The sequence below is a fragment of the Scleropages formosus genome, chromosome 9 (genome assembly GCF_900964775.1).
Source record: "Scleropages formosus chromosome 9, fSclFor1.1, whole genome shotgun sequence".
In the NCBI taxonomy this organism is placed as follows: Eukaryota; Metazoa; Chordata; class Actinopteri; order Osteoglossiformes; family Osteoglossidae; genus Scleropages; species Scleropages formosus.
The window spans coordinates 31,926,674-31,944,888 of NC_041814.1; the positions used below are offsets into that span (position 1 = coordinate 31,926,674).

At 46.7% G+C, this 18,215-nt stretch overlaps 1 protein-coding gene across 1 annotated transcript; it reads right to left on the reverse strand.

The window, feature by feature from the left end:
- Positions 1-5,151: 5,151 nt before the first annotated feature.
- LOC108922796 (CMRF35-like molecule 1) lies at positions 5,152-14,523 on the reverse strand. The gene is made up of 8 exons (XM_018733152.2): positions 14,425-14,523; positions 12,839-13,162; positions 12,281-12,604; positions 7,270-7,318; positions 7,025-7,122; positions 6,880-6,929; positions 6,680-6,760; positions 5,152-5,957 (listed from the first exon to the last, which is right to left on the reverse strand). The coding sequence occupies exons 1-7, from the start codon at positions 14,477-14,479 to the stop codon at positions 6,695-6,697; spliced, it is 966 nt and encodes a 321-aa protein (XP_018588668.2). The 5' UTR covers positions 14,480-14,523; the 3' UTR covers positions 5,152-5,957; positions 6,680-6,694.
- Positions 14,524-18,215: the final 3,692 nt, after the last annotated feature.

Consider the following 18,215-nt stretch of genomic DNA (forward strand, 5'->3'; position numbering starts at 1 on the left):
CTTCTCCCATGTCCCGTAGGAGGTAGGGGACATGTAGTCTGAATGGACCCTGTTCAAAACATCCATTGTGGAAGCAGCCAGGCACAGCTGTGGCCAAAAGCTTGTTGGTGCCAGCCAGGGCGGCAACCCGAGAACCCGCTGGTGGACACTGGTGGTTACGGAAGCTGTCAAGCTGAAGAAGGAGACCTTTAGGGCCTGGTTGGCTCTGGGGACTCCTGACTCAGCAGACAGGTACTGGCAGGCGAGAAAGGCAGCAGCGGCTGCGGTTGCAGAAGCAAAATCCAGGGCATAGGAGGAGTTTGGAGAGGCCATAGAAAACAACCATCGGTTAGCTTCAAAGAGGCCAGCACAGTGGGGAGTCGAGGTAAGGGAAGCAGATGACAGGACTTAAAAAGCTGGTCTAACACTGCTAGGACAACTGTATTCCCCTCAGAGGGCGGTAAATCTGTCACGAAGTCTACCGCTACATGGGACCAAGGTCTGCCTGGAACCGGTAGGGGCTCCAAAAGTCCTGCGAGTTTTAGGTTTGGGGTTCTAGCTTGAGCACATACTTCGCACACCTCCACAAACTCCTGGACATCTTCCCGAAGGGAGGGACACCAGTATGTCTTGTCGAGCAGGGCCAGAGTTCGTCAACACCCTGGGTGGCCAGCAGTCGAGTAGCAGTGACCTCATCCTAGGAGGAACATACTTCTTGCCTTCAGGGGTGTTGACTGGACTGGGTTCCTCCGTTTGGGCCCTCTGGAGGGCCTGCGCGAACTGCAAACGTACAGGGGCCATGAAGCAGGTGCTGGGCAGGGTGGGCTCAGGTGTGTCTGGAGTCGGGTCCTTGTCATACAGTCGGGACATAGAATTCTTGGAACCAGGGCAGTAATAGACTGAACCTGAACCTGATGAAAAAAATGGCCCAACGGGCTTGTCGAGGGTTGAGCTTGTCGGGCGGTTTTCAGGTACTCCAAGTTTCGGTGGTCCGTAAGGACCAAAAACAGGTGAGCAGCCCCCTCCAACCAGTGTTCCCACTCCTCCAGCACCAGCTTGATAGCTAACAGTTCCCTGTTACCGATGTCATAATTATGTTTGGCAAGCAACAACTTAGGGGAGAAATATGCACACAGGTGGAGCTTGGCTGGGGTTCCCTGTCTCCAAAACTGCCCCAACACCCACAGTCGAGGCATCTACCTCAACAACAAAAGGTAGCGATGGATCGGGGTGCTTCAGGAACGGAGCGGTTGTAAACCGTAGCTTGAGATCCTGGAAAGCCTCACAGGCCTCCGTCTGCCAAGGGAGCTGGGACCGTTTGCCCTTGAGGAGAGAGGTGAGGGGTGCAACGAGGCTACTGAATCTGCGAATGAACCGGCGGTAAAAGTTCGCAAACTCCAAAAACCGTCGTAGCGCCCTCACGGAGGTTGAACGGGGCCGATCCATCACTGCCTGGACCTTAGCCGGGTCCATTGCCACCCTATCTGGACCAAATATGAAACCCAGGAAAGAAACCCGCTCTTGGTGAAACAGACATTTTTCCTCCTTCGCAAAGAGGCCATTATCTAGGAAGCGACCGAACACCTGCCTCACGTGGATCACATGGTCTGCCATCGAAGGTGAGAACACCAGGATGTTGTCTAGGTACATGAGTACAGAATTATTCACCAAATCACCCAGCACGTGATAAACAAAAGCATGGAATAAAGAGGGGATGTTGGCTAACCCGAAAGGCATAACCAGGTACTCGTAGTGACCTAGGGCAGTGTTAAATGCATTTCCAGAGTGCTTCTCAGGCGTTTGATCGCTGCTGGGTCCATGTGTAAGACGGAAACTTCTGCGAGTTCCTGCTCATCTTGAACATCACTGTCCTTTACCCCTATTTTTTTACTCTAGTTAGGGGGAGGTGAAAGGCATGCACTCTTTGCACTTGCAGTCTTTGGTGTAACAAAGAGAATGGAAATGGGCCAGTCTAACCAGTGTAAATTTAGAAATATGAGATTTTTCCAGTGCACGGTGGCAAAGGGCCACTGCTGGTTTCAAACCCAGTCCAACACCATCCAGCTCAGCCCTCACTCTGCAATATGCTATTGGACGTACAGTATATGTGTGCATTATAACATAAATGCAGAGCAGTAAGTAAACATTTTGAAAATAAAAGTGTTTTCTTTACTTCTCAGTAGCTGTGGGTGTTTCTGGTGACCCATAACCACTTTAAGGAGCATTTGTAGTTGTCCAGATACTGTTGTTTTCCTAGGAGATGTGTGTGTGGCCTGGGCTCATGCCTCCTACATAAGGTAACACGCATGCAGTTGCACATGACCTTGAATCATTAATAAATACCTTTTTTTGTGTGCTTTTTCAATGAAAATGCAACATAGTTTGCTGTCATTTTACCCAGCATTTTTTCCACAGTAAGATTTGAACATCGACCAACATCCAGCAGTTTGGATGAAGTTTCTCTGTTTTTTAAAGTGTTCAGCTTAGAGGGGTGCGGTGGTGCAGTGGGTTGGACTGGGTCCTGTTCTCCGGTGGGTCTGGGGTTCAAGTCCCGCTTGGCGTGCTGTCCTGAGTGTGTCCCGTCCCCCTCCAGCCTTACGCCCTGTGTTGTCGGGTTAGACTCTGGCTCCCTGTGACCCCGTATGGGACAAGCGGTTCAGACAATGTGCGTGTATGTGTGTGTTCAGCTGAATACAGAGGGGCCAAAAACATTGTTTATTTCCCAGTCTTATTTCGTCATCAGGAATTTGACTTGGTGTTCAGGATCTCAATACGTTTGGAAGTACTGGTACCCCCATTCAGCAGGAAAACAGGTCACTGGCGAACGTGCTACTTAAAGCTGATTGTCCTAATTAACAACATAAAAATTTCAGTGTCAGGATCACGGTCAGATCTGCCAGTAATTCTTTTGGCACAATCAGCATCCTCAGAGTCCTCAAACTATGTTCAAATACTGGGAGAATACACAACCCATGTGACGCTCTCAAGCGCTGTGTAAAGCGAACGTACTACGGTATATAGTGAACTTCACTGAGCCAAAGTGCACACAATGTGCTGCTAAGACATGCTTTTTGCTAAGAGCCCTCCCAGTGTGTTTCCATCACCTCTGTACACAGTTTAGCATTGGTTTTGTGCCCAAAGACTCCCCTCCCCTCCCACTACACTCACCAGCACACACAGTGACAATGGAAAACCAGGGAAAAGTATCAGTTCATCTTGCACTTCCTTTGTGTTGTAGGTGAGATGCCCTCATCTCCTGAGTGTTAATGTCTCTGTTGCTCTTGCACAGCTGGGGAGCTCTGGGGGGTTTCCACCAGTGAGAGGCTCTAGTCAGTCTTCTTCTGGGCCGGTCCTCAGGTGTTTGTTCTCAAGTTTTCCTTTGCGTAGTTCAGCGCAGGCCAGCACCACGTTAAAGTGTTTCTTTGTCCATGGACTTCAACTCAGAACATCTATGAGCTCCCTGGTGTTCAGTACAATACGGTACAATAGAGCATAACATCACGTATCCTTATACGGTGAAGGGCGACTCAGGGCACCTCCAGAGATCAGAGATGAAACAAATGACAGACTGTCACATGTAACAAATAACTAGTAAAGGGGGTGAATGTTTCTCCTTTGGTTCACTGCAGTAATATTGTTAAACCATAGTCCTGGAACTACGATGGAAGAGCAAAAAAACTTGCCGAGGTGCTGAGTGATGTTGGTCTAGTGAGAGAGAAAATGAATGATGAAGCTCATCCATGGATCCCCAAAGGGACCATGAACCACAAGCTAAGAACCTCTAGTAATGACACGTTTGGAGGCAAAGTGTATATTAGATCTCTAAAAAAACCAATGAAAGGTAACATCCACACATGTGTCACCAAAACAGTTTCTGTACAACGTCGCAGTGCACAGGAGGAGCCACAGGAACCAACATGAACATGAGAAAAAAAGATCATTTTAGTGCAAGTGTTACATTATAATGTTAGACAACTGGATCTTCTTCCACAGTTGAACTCTCCACCTTTTGGCTTGATGAACGAATGAAGGTAAATGTAAATGTACATCCAGAGTCACGCTGGTTCCTGTTACCTGCTACGATGCACCGTATGGTGCTCAGCGGAAACGATACGCACGGTAACACTGGCTTCGTGTTAAAGGGAGACGGTGATATCTAAACAGCGAAGCACCGATTTTCCCAACAAGGCAGAACTGTGTGAAAATGGGCTCCCTTCAAATCTACGTCTCTCTGGATCTATAGGTGGAAAGAAGGTCACACAATGCCTGCAGAGCACAAACGGAAACACGTCACGTTTCTTTTAATGCACAATTGCTTTTCATTTGCTAAATTATGCTGGAGAACAAGATTGTGTGGCATTCAATAAAGGCAAATTAATTGCTTCTGTTTCTCCACATGACAGTATCAGTCCATATATTCGAGAAAAGTGTTCTGCATTGACAAAGCAAGAGTAAGAGTTTTGGGACAGCAGCTAAGTAGTGGTTTGGACCACAGACTTGTAACTGAAGAACCCAGGTTCAGATCCCACCTCCTTACTTAAGGGTACTGCAACAGGAGGTGGGATCCGGACCTGTAAAGCTCTGCTTTGAACCACGACACTCCATAGTGGCCCTATAAATAAATATATAATCATAACGAAACCCATATTTGTACAGCTTGCAGGGTGGGGTGCGGGTGGCGGTTTCTTGCACTTGGGCTCAAAACATGAACCGTCTTCCTGAGGTGTCGGCTCTGCTCACACTGGTGTTCGCTCTGCAGAGGGAAGGGGTTCAAAGGAACAGGTGGTACCAGGTACCAGAAACAGGTGGACATCCCCCTTTCCACGAGAACCAGACGTGTCACATTCGTATTGTCTATTCCACTAGCAGTTGTATATACAATATTTGTTCATACCCCACACTGAGCACACATTACACTGACCCCTCATATTGTACTCTGCCTTTACTCCACATGGCCTTCCAGGGACCACAGTGCACACAGAGGAGCACAGATTAGACCCCAGTGTGGGCGGCACCAGTGCAGCTGAGGATCAGGAGGATCAGCATCATGTCTCTGATTATGACCCTCGGTATGGTAGGTTTGTTTGTAACTTTGTTTTTCTTACATTTATATATTTAGTGAGAGAGAGATACAGATACTGACACACAGTTCAATCATAATGCAGTCCGCTGGTTTTTTTTTCTGTTTTTATACAAATAATGTTGTGAAAACTCATGGAGCAGATGGGTTAGCAGAGAGGAAGGGACATCATTCCAGTTCATTTGGATCTGAACTGAAAACCTGCTGACCACTGATGTCAGATTAATATTCATCATAGGTGGCGATGGATGAATTCACTCATGTTCTCTATGGAATTTGATAGGATGCACGTATTTATTTACGTATTTAAACCCTTCTCTGATGAGTACATTTCTGAAAACTGGCTCCTGTATGAGGACATGCAGCACGAGAAGACTGTCTTCTCAGCACAGGGTACAAAGAGAGGTGACCAGCTGATGGTTTATTACATTTCATCCAGAATTCATGATGTACAGCTGCTATTCTTGAAGGTGTTTAAAGCTCCTTTTGCATCCTGCCTTATGTACACGTGGAAATACGTCCAACCCTCCACTGACACAGTGTCGTAATGCCAACTTTCCGTTTTGTTTCCTCTTTGCACGACATTACCCCTCTTGTTGTGTGCATCTCATTGTCTTGATATGAACTTGAAAACATCCAGAGCTAACCTGGCAGTGAGCCGATGAAAATATAGAGTAAAATGGCTCATCTGAGGATATAAAAGTCATTGTTTTCACTGAAAAAGAAATGCTTCCGCCGCCAGAGTATGGTTTGTTCAATGTTTTGTGCAGATAACCACAGAGCAGCAGTGATGAGGGTTGGTGTTCAGAAGGGATGAGAAAATGATGCGACACTTGGGTGATGGCAGTCAGGGTCCTGAGGTTTGTGGTCACAACCTCTTCTTTACTCAACTCACGAGCTGTTTTAGAGAAACACGAGACATATGACCATAAGACACTAGTTAGTAAATAGTAAACACCTTTTGTTGTACCACAATATTACCTTTCGAAACAGAAATAATTTGGACGTTTGTCTATGTGTGTCTCTCTTACTATGTCCTCAGATATATATTTCTTTATTCTGTCAATTTGCAGGAACATTCAGTTACTCGGTAACTCAGTACAGTTCAGTTATTATAATAATGCAAAGATCATTAAACTGAATCGATCAAAATGGCTCAGTTCTCACTCAGTGTTATTAACGGCTTGTCCAACTTATGTCTGCAGCATCCCAGAGCCTGTCTAACCTGACATGGGATGCCAGTCCATTGCCAGATAGACACACACATGTCCGTGGACTGTGGGAGGAAACCAGAGCACCCACAGGAAAACCATTGCAAATATGGAGAGATGAAACAAACTGCACAGAATGAGGTGGGTGCCAACCTACACCCACACAACCCAAGAGTTGTGATAGAGCATCATGCGCTGCACCACTGTGCTCCTCCAGTTATTTCTGGAATATTTCATTCGGTTTGGCTGCAGATGTTCTGTTTTTTTTTTCCCTCAAATCTATCATTTTGTTTAAATTATCTTCCATTTAATAGGAAAACAAACCTTTGAATGAATATCACTAGTGTGAAGTTTTATTCCTGGTCTCTGGGGGTAAACCGTACCCAAACATGACCACAGTCTGTTTTACCTTATTTACTCCTCTCTATGCCTCTGGTTTCTTGTGAACCACAATGCTGTAAGTCACTTCTTCTCCATGGTCTTTCAGTAACTAAGAGAAAAACAATAAAGCATCACTTCCCATGAAGAGCAGAGTCTCATATTGCACTTAAGTGTCAGAAGTTAAAGTGTCACCCTTCTCTGGGGACAGGGACAGCACAGAGCACTTACAGTGCGGCTCCATCTCTTCTCTTCATCTCCGTTCGCAGTCTGTGTTTCCTCTGGAAGATGAGGCAGCATTAAGTATTGCAGAACTGTTACGATCATGTAAAAAAGGTTTTGTGCATTTCATATTCTTAACTGCGGGTTTCCTCACTGGGTTTGTTCCGCAGGAAGCGGAGCGTCGTGACAAAAGCCACCGAGAGGACAAAAAGAAGGGAGACTAACGGCAGAACGATGAACAGTGTGGACGGGCTGGAAAGAAGATGGTTTACCACAAGTTAGCTTTACCACAAATTACAAGAGAATTTTGACAAAAATCACTGAGAACTGATTTCATCATGTTCATAATTTCCTGAATGTCTCATTAATTGTTTTGTTATATAATAAATATGAGCTTACCAGTTTTGTGTTGAGGAGACACCAGTTTCTGGACAGTGAAATAGGGAAACTTGAGGACCAAAGTCAGGAAGAATATCCAAAAATGAGCACAAAATAGAAATATTACAGGGGTGTATGGGGTAAGTGACCACTGGACACATGACATTCCTGCAGGTCACACAGGTATAAGAAGAAGAAGGCACTCATAAGACTAAAGGTCAATAAAGCTTTATGGATTTTATATCTCATAACACAAAGCTTATTTTAAGTCAGAATAAATAAATGTCCACTTCAGAAATCACAGCTCCCCTTAATGGCCCACAGTAAAATTGAATAGAATATGTTTGGATGCTAAGTCAACTGCAATAAGTAGTTGCCCTTGGTGTTGGTTGTGTGCTGCCTCCTGGGGCATTTTGGGAAGCCCATGTGGAGCCAATAAACAGGGAGGAGAGTGGAAGGGCTAATGGTCGGCCAAGTGGGGTATGCTTCAGTTCTGGTGTTGTGATCTTGTATTTCCTGAGGTGTTGTTTTAAACAGAGCATTCCTGGTACTCACACAGTTAATAGTTTATGGAGATCTTGACTATGTACCCTGTTATCATAGGTATCACTACAATATTGTGGAATGGAAGTTCAGAAATGCACACGAAATCAAATGTTTTATAGGCTACAAAGTTAAAAGTGTATTTCCAGCACTCTATCCTCACCACTGTATTGTCTTGCTGTGTATTTCCTTGTCCTGCACTGCTTTGTTCTGCAAAGTTCCTACCTTATATCTTAAACATAGGCAAGGGTCAGGCGAGGAGCGAACATCATCCAAAGGGGCTTGCAGAATCAAAGTCAGAAAAGTCAGGCCATGGATCAAAGAATCAAGAGAACGAACACAGGAGGTGTAACAAACAAAGCAGAGAAAGAGAATGGCAGTTGCTCTAGAAAGAGGTTCCAAAGGGAAGAGCTTCTGGGGCACTTTTTTATCCAGTGTTCCCCGATGAGTTGCAGGTGGTGTTGATGGACCGGCAGATGTGACAGTACCCCCCCACAGGTAGCACCTACTGCCCTACGCCAGGAAGCAGGCCGGCCCGAGGTGGAAGATGCCAGCTTCTCCAGATGGTCCCTGTGGAAGGCCGCTATCAGGTGAGGGTCCAGAATGTCCTGGGCATTCACCCAAGCCCCTTCCTCTGGGCCATACCCCTCCCAGTCAGCCAGATAATGTAATCATCCACGTCGCTGATGGGAGTCTAGCAAGCACTGGATGGAGTATACCGTCTCCCGATCAACCTGAACCGGAAGAGACAGAGTGGCCGAGAAGGCCGACTGGAGGAGAGAGGTGCTACAAGGATTAAAGAGTGACATATGGAACATGAGATGCACCCGCATGTCCGTAGGCAGTTTCAGACGGTACGTTACCGGTGTGACCTCGCGCAGGACTTTGTACGAGCCATTGAACCAGGGACTCAGTTTCTTTGAAGGCAGCCACAGCCTGAGGTCCCGGATAGAGAGCTAGACACGTTGTATGGCACGAAGGACAGGGTCCGGCGATGGCAATCGGCCTGCCTCTTCTACCAGTTGGCGCTGCACCGGAGATGGTCCCGCACGGACCACCATGTCTCAGCACTGCCCCGGTGCCACCCATTCGCCGCAGGTACCTGGCTCGGAGGGGTATGCCATGGAAACACAGCGGGCTGATACCCCAGCACACACTGAAAGGGGGACCGCGCTGTGGCCATGGGGGTTAGAGCATTGTGGGCGTACTCTGCCCAGAGCAGGTACTGTATCCAGTGATGATGGTTCTGTGCACAGTACGTGCATAGGTATCGGGCAAGGTCTTGTTGTAACCTTTCTGCTTGGCTGTTTGCTTGAGGGTGGTATCTGAAGGTAAGGCTCACCTGTACCTCAGTCACGCCCAGAATGCTTTCCATAGCCAAGACGTGAACTGGGGTCCCCTGTCAGAGACAATATCATCAGGTATGCTGAATAACTGGAACACCTGGTGGAAGAGCACCTCAGCCATCTCCAAGGCGGTTGGCAGCTTAGGGAGAGGAATCAACCAGCAGGCCTTTGAGAACCAGTCTATTATAGTAAGAATCACGGTCTTACCATCCAAGAAGGGGAGCTCCACCAAGGAGTTAATTGCCACATGGGACCATGGACAGGATGGAGCAGCTAGAAGTTCTACAAGCCTGGCAGGTTTCAGGGTCAGGGTCCTGCCTGAGCACAGATGGGGCAGGCCTCCACATAGTCCTTGACGTCGTCTGCCATGGTAGGCCACCAGAAACGCCTCTCTACTAGGGAGAGAGTTTGTCTTACCCCAGGATGGGTGCTCCGGTGCTGGCTCAGGATCGTGTATCCTGGAGTGGGCATCTGCCTACCAAAACATCTCCTGCGCTTTCCAGTCCCTCACAAGCGAGATCCTGCGTCGTCACTCCGGAAAGGTATGATGAGTCGCCGGAGCATTGTCAAGGATTCTTGATGCACTGTGAGCTGGTGTTCTCCTGCTCCCCACATATGTATCTGACTAAAGAGGCTAAGATCGCGTATCTGGTGGCACTGCTCACCGGCCCAGCACATAAGTGGGTGATGGGCGGTAGGGGCCGGCGCCAGCAGACCACCTACACCAACTTCCGAAAAAGTTCTAGGAGTTGTTCGGTCATATGCACGCCGCCCATGTTGTCAGTGATCATCTCCTGGGCATAAGACAGGGTACCCATACAGTGGCCAAGTACGCTCTGGAATTCCGGACACTTGCAGAACAGAGCAGGTGAGATACAGCGCCCCTTCTGGCCTGCTTCAGGAATGGACTCCAACTCAGGCTACAGATTGAGCTGGCCTATGAGGGGAGGAGTGGACATTCGATTGTCTTGTGCAGATAGCAGTGAACCTGGACAGCCTCGCCTGGGTACAGGCTTCCGCTCCAGTCTTCACATCCCAGGAAGGAAACTAGGAACCTCAGCCACTCTGGCAAGGGAGGTTGGACCCAGAGGAGTGACAGTGACGCCCCCACACACAACCACAGGTGAGCCCTGGGGCCCGGCCAGGACAGCTCATAGTGCCTATACACATAGCATGGGGTGGGATTCATCTGGACACCAGAGCCATGGTCGACTTGGACTTGGGGGCCACGGGCTGTTTCATGGACAGTAGGTCCGCGCAGATGAACAACATCCCGGGCTGGCTCTGTAATTGCAAGCTCTGGATTAGCACCCTGGATGGCCAAGCCCTGGACTCGGGAGTGGTTGACAAGTGTACAGAGACCCTTCAGGTAACCATCGGAGAGTGTCACCATGAGGACCTGGTGTTTTTCCTGATTCAGTCTCCAGACACCCCCATTATCCTTGGTTTTCCCTGGCTGGTCCAACACAACCAGGTGTTTCTAGAGGAGTACGGGAGAACTGTTGTCCTGGGTAGACCAGTGTACGTGGTTCTGTCTGCAGCTCCCTTGTCGCGCCACGTCAGAAGAGGGAGTGGCCGGCCTTCCCCAGTGGAGGTTCCTTAGGAGTACTGGGATCTCCAGGAGGTTTTTAGCATGGCCCGGGGTGCGGAGCTTCCCCCGCACTAGCCCTGGGATTGTGCAATTGATCTCCTGCCCAGACCACACCACCCCAGGGCCGTGTGTATCCCTTGTCCCTTCCCGAGCAGAAAGCAATGCAGGAATACATCACGGAAGCCTTGAGCTCTGGAATCATTAGGCCATCCATGTGCCCCGCTTCCGCAGAGTTCTTCTTCATCAACAAGAAGGACGGGGCCCTGCGCCTATGCATTCACTATCGGGGGTTGAATGCTGTCACCATCAAATATCCACATCCATTACCCCTCATCACTGCGGCACTGAAGGATCACGGCGCCACAGTCAGGAGCTCCGGGCAATCAAGCTGGCACTGGAGGAATTGCGGCACTGCCTTGAGGGAGCGGCCCACCCGCTCCTGGTGTTGAAGGACCCCTGGAACCTCCAGTACCTGGAAAAGGCCTGTCGGCTGAATACTCACCAAGTGCATTGGGCTTTGTTTTTTTACAAAGTTCCAGTTCACGATTTCGTACAGGCCGGGATCCAAGAACACCAAGGCAGAACGGGAAAGAGCAACAGACTCAAGTCCGACGCTCTCAAGGTTTTTATTAAGCCATCGAGATGAGGCAAAAGAGTAGTCAAGGGATCGGTAAGGGTCAGGTGAGGAGCGAACTTCACCCAAAGGGGCTTGTAGAATCGGAGTCAGAAAAGTCAGGCCATGAATTAAGGAATCGGGAGAACGAACACAGGAGGCATAGTACACAAAGCAGGGGAAGAGAAAGGCAGTTACTCCAGGAAGAGGTTCTGTAGGGAAGAGCTTCCAGGCTGCCTTTTTATTCAGTGTTCCCCTGATGAGCTGCAGATGGTGCTGATGGACCAGCAGGTGTGACAATAGTATTTATTATTATATTTTAATTTTTTTTTTTACTGCATCTATTGTTTTGTTAATTACTGTACTGTCTTGTGCTGTTTATGTGCACATTATGTAGTTTGTGTAGGAAACTCTGTGTTGTTTTTTATTTGGTACCAGGGTCCTGGAGGAACGTTGTTTTGTTTCACTGTGTTACCATACCAGCTGTATATGGTTCAAATGACAATAATGCTACTTGACTTGACTCTAACTACTGTGCTACCAGCTGTCCCAGTGTAACATTATATTATATTGTTATAACATTATATAAATATGTAACACAAAACACAAAGGCACAAAATTATTGACCCCAGGTACATCAGGTGTAAAATGTATGTATGATTTACAGTACACTGCACATGTAAAAATGGTTCTGATGTATTTCTAGAGTGGTAAAATATACAAGCGCTTGAGAGCTGGTAGTGCTGGTCCACAAACTCAAGCCTCCATTATTAAATGTCATAATTAACTTGAGAAGAGATTGGGCATTTACATCAGCACCAAAGGAAACTTACAGTGGTGCAGCTCTTTTCTGAAGAATAGGTAACAATGAACTGTTGTTCAACAGTTCATTTTGTAAACAAAAACAAAATGTTAACAGGAAGAGTAAAACCATCTTACCTGCGTTTACTGTTAAATACAGAGATGCGGAGTCAACCAATTTACCATCAATCTCCACTCCACACCAGTACCAGTCAATGTCCTTCTCCTGTACGTTCCTCATGGTCACAGTGAAGACCAGTCGGTCAGGGTCATCAGTGATGGACACGTCACCTTCAGTCTCTGCTAAATCACTGCGTACCATGGTAGTACAGTATGGCCAAGTGTACCCTTTACACCAGTATTTCACATGGTTTCTGTATTTGTACTCATAGAAACATGGGATGGTGACAGATCCTCCTCCCTCTGCAGAGAACAAGCTCTCAGTCCACAAACCCTGAATAACTTCAAGAAAAAACATAAACAATAAAAGGTTTTTAAGTGAACCATATTATGATGATAAAATGTGTATATTGCATACATTTTAGCTATGGTGGTCTTTTGATTTGTAACTTATTTTTATCATTTCAATGCTAATTAAAATAAGGTTCACTTTACTTGAACTGCTCATTTAGGGTCTCTTAGTCCTACAACACACAGTGACAGTTTATGAAAATAAACTGCAATAAAACAACTTACCTGAAGTTACTGTGAAGTACAGATGTTCAGAGTACACCGCGCCTCCATCAATCTCCACTCCACACCAGTACCACCCAGTGTCCTTCATCTGTAAGTTCCTCATGGTCACAGTGAAGACCAGCTGGTCCCAATCATCAGTGATGGACACCTCACCTTTACTCTGTGCTGAGTCAGTGCGTACCATGATACTACAGGACAACCAACTGTACTCCCTACACCAGTATTTCACATGGTGTTTATACTTCTCTTCATAGAAACATGGGATGGTGACAGATCTTCCTCTCTGTACTGTTATCCCTTTAAATGTTCTTACACAGTTGTTACCTACAGGCAAACATAAAACAGGACATTTGTTAGCTGTTCCCAAAAAAGCAATTTCCTTGTTCATTACAAGACTATTAATAATTTTGATTCAGCTCCAAATGTTTCTGATTAAAATCACTGAAGACTGTAATAGGGAGAAAAGCACAAGTTAAAGAAGACACATTCATTTGAAACTTTTCTCCAAAGCAACTTCCAATGAACTCTATGTAGTGTTACCATCAGCCCACACACCTTATTCACTGCAGTGACTTACACTAGGTCACTTATCCACAGTGGAATACACTCTCTTTGTGTCATTCACATACTATGGGTGAACTTGAACAGCATGTCTTTGGACTGTGGGAGGAAACCCACACAGACACAGGGAGAACATGTAAACTCCACACAGTCTGAGCAGGGATCAAACCCATGTCTTCTCGCACCACCAAGGCACTGTGAGACAGCAGCGCTACTCGTTGTGCCACCACGCCACCTGATATGCTATGATGCTGTCATCGAAAGTCCAGGTTGATCTGTTTTCATTTGGTCCTTTAGCCGACACTTTTTCTCTCAGTCGGCTATAGAAATAAAACACTTATTGGCTGCAGAGCTCTAAATCATACAGGAATTCTGCTCTGAAATGATGAGTCCATGAACCTATTGCTTAGCACTGCTGAATGAGCAGGAACACGAAGAGCAAGAGGAAGTGAACAAGACTCATAAGACCGGAACTGGGTGCTGGAAAAGGACTTTGAGTGTGTAACTTCTCCATTTCTCACTCCGTGCTTCTGTTCAACTCGACACTTGGAGAGATCGGTCCAGGGAACTTTGGAGAACATGGCTTTGCTGTATGATTCCCTGCCACTGCAGCAGCATAATAAATATTAATAATATTGGCATCCAAACAGAGGAGGGAGCTTTTTCTCGACAGACTTAAAGTTATGTACCTATCTGTACAACTGGGTCATTTTTTACTGGTGTAATTTACCTTGCTCAAGAGTACTACAGTAGGAGGTGGGATTCAAAGCTGGGACTTCTGCAGCCAGACACAGCAGCTCTACTCCCTATCTATAACTGTCATCACTGCCACACAGGTTGTCAGTCCATATTTCAGAACTTCAGGAAAACTTCACTAATACAGTAAAAGGAAATCTTTACCATAAACCCATTGTTTATTTCTCATTCTCAAATCTCACTTCACATTGTCTTTACTAAGTAAATATTCTATCTTTCTACACCAAAGCAGCAGTGTGTGATGTCCCAGTGAGACGTGTTTCTCTTACCTGGGAACCTGGTGAAAAATTCGAGGAGGAGGAGAAGGAAGAGGACAGAAGCCATGAAAATGTCAGTGACAAACTGCAGCTCTCTGGACACTGACTGTAAGTTCTTGCTCCTCTAGAACATCACTGTGCTTCAGCTCCTCATTTGTCTCTCTGTCCAGTTACAGAGGAAGCAAGGCAGAGGAAGCACACCCACTCACACACACACACACACACACACACACACACACACACACACACACACACACACACACACACACAGAAGTATCTATATATACAGAATTTTCTACTGCACATCAGAATCGGAATCAGCTTCATTGGCCAAGTATACCTGAGCATACAAGGAATTTGTTTCCGGTTTAGAGCAAACCTGCAGTGCACATTCACACATACAGGCTACATACACATATACTGGACTAGACATAGCCTAATACAAGCATGATTAGAGATAATGCAGCAGACAAGAACATAGTACAATGCAGACAGAACACAGCAAATGACAGCCCACAATACCATGCAGACATAACACACCTAAATGACCAAGCACAGAAAAAAGTATGATGTGTAACATAAAGTGACATTATGCTGCAGTGATTGTCAGTTATTTAGAGAACATATTGCACATGGGTATGATTTTGCACAAAGTAGGGGAAAATACTTGAAATGACAGTAGTAGTACAGAGTCTACTACATATTGCACATATGTAGTATGATGTTGCTCGCAAGATATAAAAAGATATTGCACATGGATATGATATTGCACAAAAGATATAAAGAAACATTTTGCACATGATGTTGCACAAAAGATATAAAGAATATACTACACATGGGTGTAATGTTGCACAAGTAGGGTACAGTAGTTGTAAAAGTCCAGTGTAGATTGAGGTAATAGGAGGGTGTTTAGAATCTTTATGGCTGCCGGGAAAAAGCTGTTTTGGTGTCTGGGAGTCCTTGTTTTGATCAGTCTGTATCACCTGCCAGAGGGAAGTAGTCTGAACAGACAGTGAGCGGGGTGTGAGGGGTCCCCAACGATTTTCTCAGCCCGTTTCTTGACACAGGACATGTACAGGTCCTGGAGGGAGGGCAGGTTGGTCCCAATGATGCACTCTGCTGACTTAACCAGTCTGTGAAGTCGGCGCTTGTCAGATTGGGTGGCAGAGCCGAACCAAACAGTGACTGATGAACATAGTATGGATTCAATGGTGGCCCTGTAGAATTGGCACAGCAGTTCCTTGGGCAGGTTGTGTTTCCTTAGTTGGCAGAGAAAGTACATCCTCTGCTGGGCTTTCTCGGTTATGGTCGTGGTGTTCTTCTCCCACTTCAAGTCTTTACAGATGGTAGTGCCAAAGAACTTGAAGGAATCAGTGCTGTACACAGTACAATCTTGGATAGTGAGTGGTGGCAGGGGAGAAGGTACTTTCTTAAAGTCGATTGTCATCTCTACTGTCTTACTGGTATTAAGTTCCAGGTTGTTGTGTCTGCACCACAAGGAAAGCCGGTCCACCTCCCGTCTGCATGCAGACTCATCGCAGTCCTGGACGAGTCCTGTGACTGTAGTGTCATCAGCGAATTTCAGGATCTTAACTGATGAGTCCGCAGAGGTGCAGCCATTTGTGTATATTGAAATGAGCAGAGGGAAGAGCACACATCCCTGGGGGGCACCAGTGCTGAGTGTGCAAATGCTAGATGTGAATATCCCCAGCTCACCTGCTGCTCTCTGTTGGTGAGGAAGCTTGTGATCCAGTTGCAGATGGATGTTGGCACAAAGAGCTGACTGAGTTTGTAGTGAAGGATGCCTGGAATGATGGTATTAAAGGCCGAAATGAAGTCCACAAAGAGGATTCGTGCGTATGTCTTTGTTGAGTCAAGGTGCTCCAGGATGTAGTGCAGCTCCATGTTCACAGCATCTTCCACAGCCCTATTTGATCTGTAGGCAAACTGGAAGGGATCCAGCAGTGAGCCTGTGATGATCTTCAGATATGCTAGCACCAGCCTCTCAAAGCACTTCATTGCTACAGAGGTAAGGGTCACTGGTCTGAAGTCATTCAGTCTCGAGATGCAGGTGTTTTTGGAAACAGGTATTATGGTGGAGCGCTTGAAGCACGATGGGACCATGCTTAGCTCCAACGATCTATTGAAGATCTGTGTAAAGATGAGGGCAAGCTGGCCTGCACAGGTTTCAGGCAGGAGGGAGACACCTGATCAGGGTCGGGGGCCTTCCTCGTCTTTAATCTTTCGAACAGACGCCTTACATCATCTTCACTGATCGACAAAGTTGGATGGGAGGAATGGTGGCTGGGTGGAGGCTGGGGGAGAGGTGTTGATGTCTGGATAATGGGCCCCTCAAACCTGCAGTAGAAAGTGTTCAGATTTTCAGCCAATTGTTGGGTGTTGTCTGAGTGGGGGGACGGTGCTTTGAAGTTGGTGAGGACTTGTAGGCCTCTCCACGCTGACGCCGATCCTTAGCTGAGAACGTTTGTTTCAGCTTCTCGGAATAGCGTCGTTCAGCAGTTTTGATCTCTTTAGTCAGCATGTTTCTGGCTTTGTTGTATAATGACCCGTCTCCACTCCTATAAGCTGCCTCTTTGTCCTTCCGTAGCTGTCTCAGTTTAGCAGTAAACCACGGTTTGTCGTTGTTGAATTTCCTGCGAGTGGTGGTTGGGATGCATGTGTCTTCACAAAAACTTAAGTAAGAAGTAACAACATCAGTGAGTTCATCCAGGTTGTCAGCTGCTGCTTCAATTACACTCCAATTGGCGCAATCAAAGTAGTCCTGCAGAACTAACTTGGCTTCATCTGTCCATTACAGCTATATCAAAGTACACCAGACACCAAACGGAAATCTGAACCCAGCACCATCCGCCTCACCCCTGCAATGCTGATCCTGTAAGTTCTTCTTAACAGAGAGTTGAAGGTATTGGCAAATAATAACACAGATACAGATACAGAACAACAAAGAAACAGGCAGACAAAAACGACAATGTTCAAATTTCCTGTTCAGGTAAAAGAAATTTGCTGCATCTTCAGCCATTCAATGTCCATCTGTGTTTCATATGAATTATTACAGTTATTGACATTTCTTAAAAAGCCATGGAGTACCATCATTGCTACACTACAGTTGTTACATGTTTATAACATCAGTTGCTGTTGGATCCGAGTACAGAACTTTCACACATTGTCTGAACCACTTGTCCCATACAGGGTTGCAAGGAACCAGAGCCTAACCAAGCAACACAGGGCAGAAGGCCAGAGGGGGAGGGGACACACCCAGGATGGAACACCAAGCCGTTGCAAGGGACCCCAAGCAGGAGTCAAACCCCAGACCCACCGGAGAGCAGGACCCGGTCCAACCCACTGCGCCACCGCGCCTCCCCGCTACGGAACTTTCTTTACGGTGAATTCGTGCCAATTGACAGCAAACAAAGACAGAGAGGAACTGAGCAGCGGACTTCACAACACAAGAGACTGTCCGGTTTATTGTGAGCTGTTACTATGGAGACAGCAGCAACAAGAGCAGAGTTCACTGCGAGACACGGCTTTACAAAGAGTAACTCCAGTTGCGAGGAAATGGCAGATTCCAAAACATCATCATTTTGTTAAAACGTGGCAAAAACCAGAGAAATGATGAAACCCTGTACTTTGCCTGCAGGGAAATTCATACACGCACTGTTCTGGGTTTGCTCATCCAGTAGCAACACCATCCTGCAGGTACCAAGAAGGCTCCAGACCCCTAGGGGGCAGAACACAGAGAGGGGCACATTGCTCATACAAGGAAGTCCCCTTGTACACAAATG

Excerpts from the sequence above, each read along its gene's own strand:
- LOC108922796 (XM_018733152.2), bottom strand. The coding sequence starts at position 14,479 with ATGGCTTCTGTCCTCTTCCTTCTCCTCCTCCTCGAATTTTTCACCAGG. Across the intron at positions 7,319-12,280 it reads GTATTTAACAGTAAACGCAG|TTTCCCTATTTCACTGTCCA; the intron begins GTAAGATGGTTT and ends TTGGTCCTCAAG. Across the intron at positions 7,123-7,269 it reads GTCTCCTCAACACAAAACTG|CCCGTCCACACTGTTCATCG; the intron begins GTAAGCTCATAT and ends TCTTCTTTCCAG.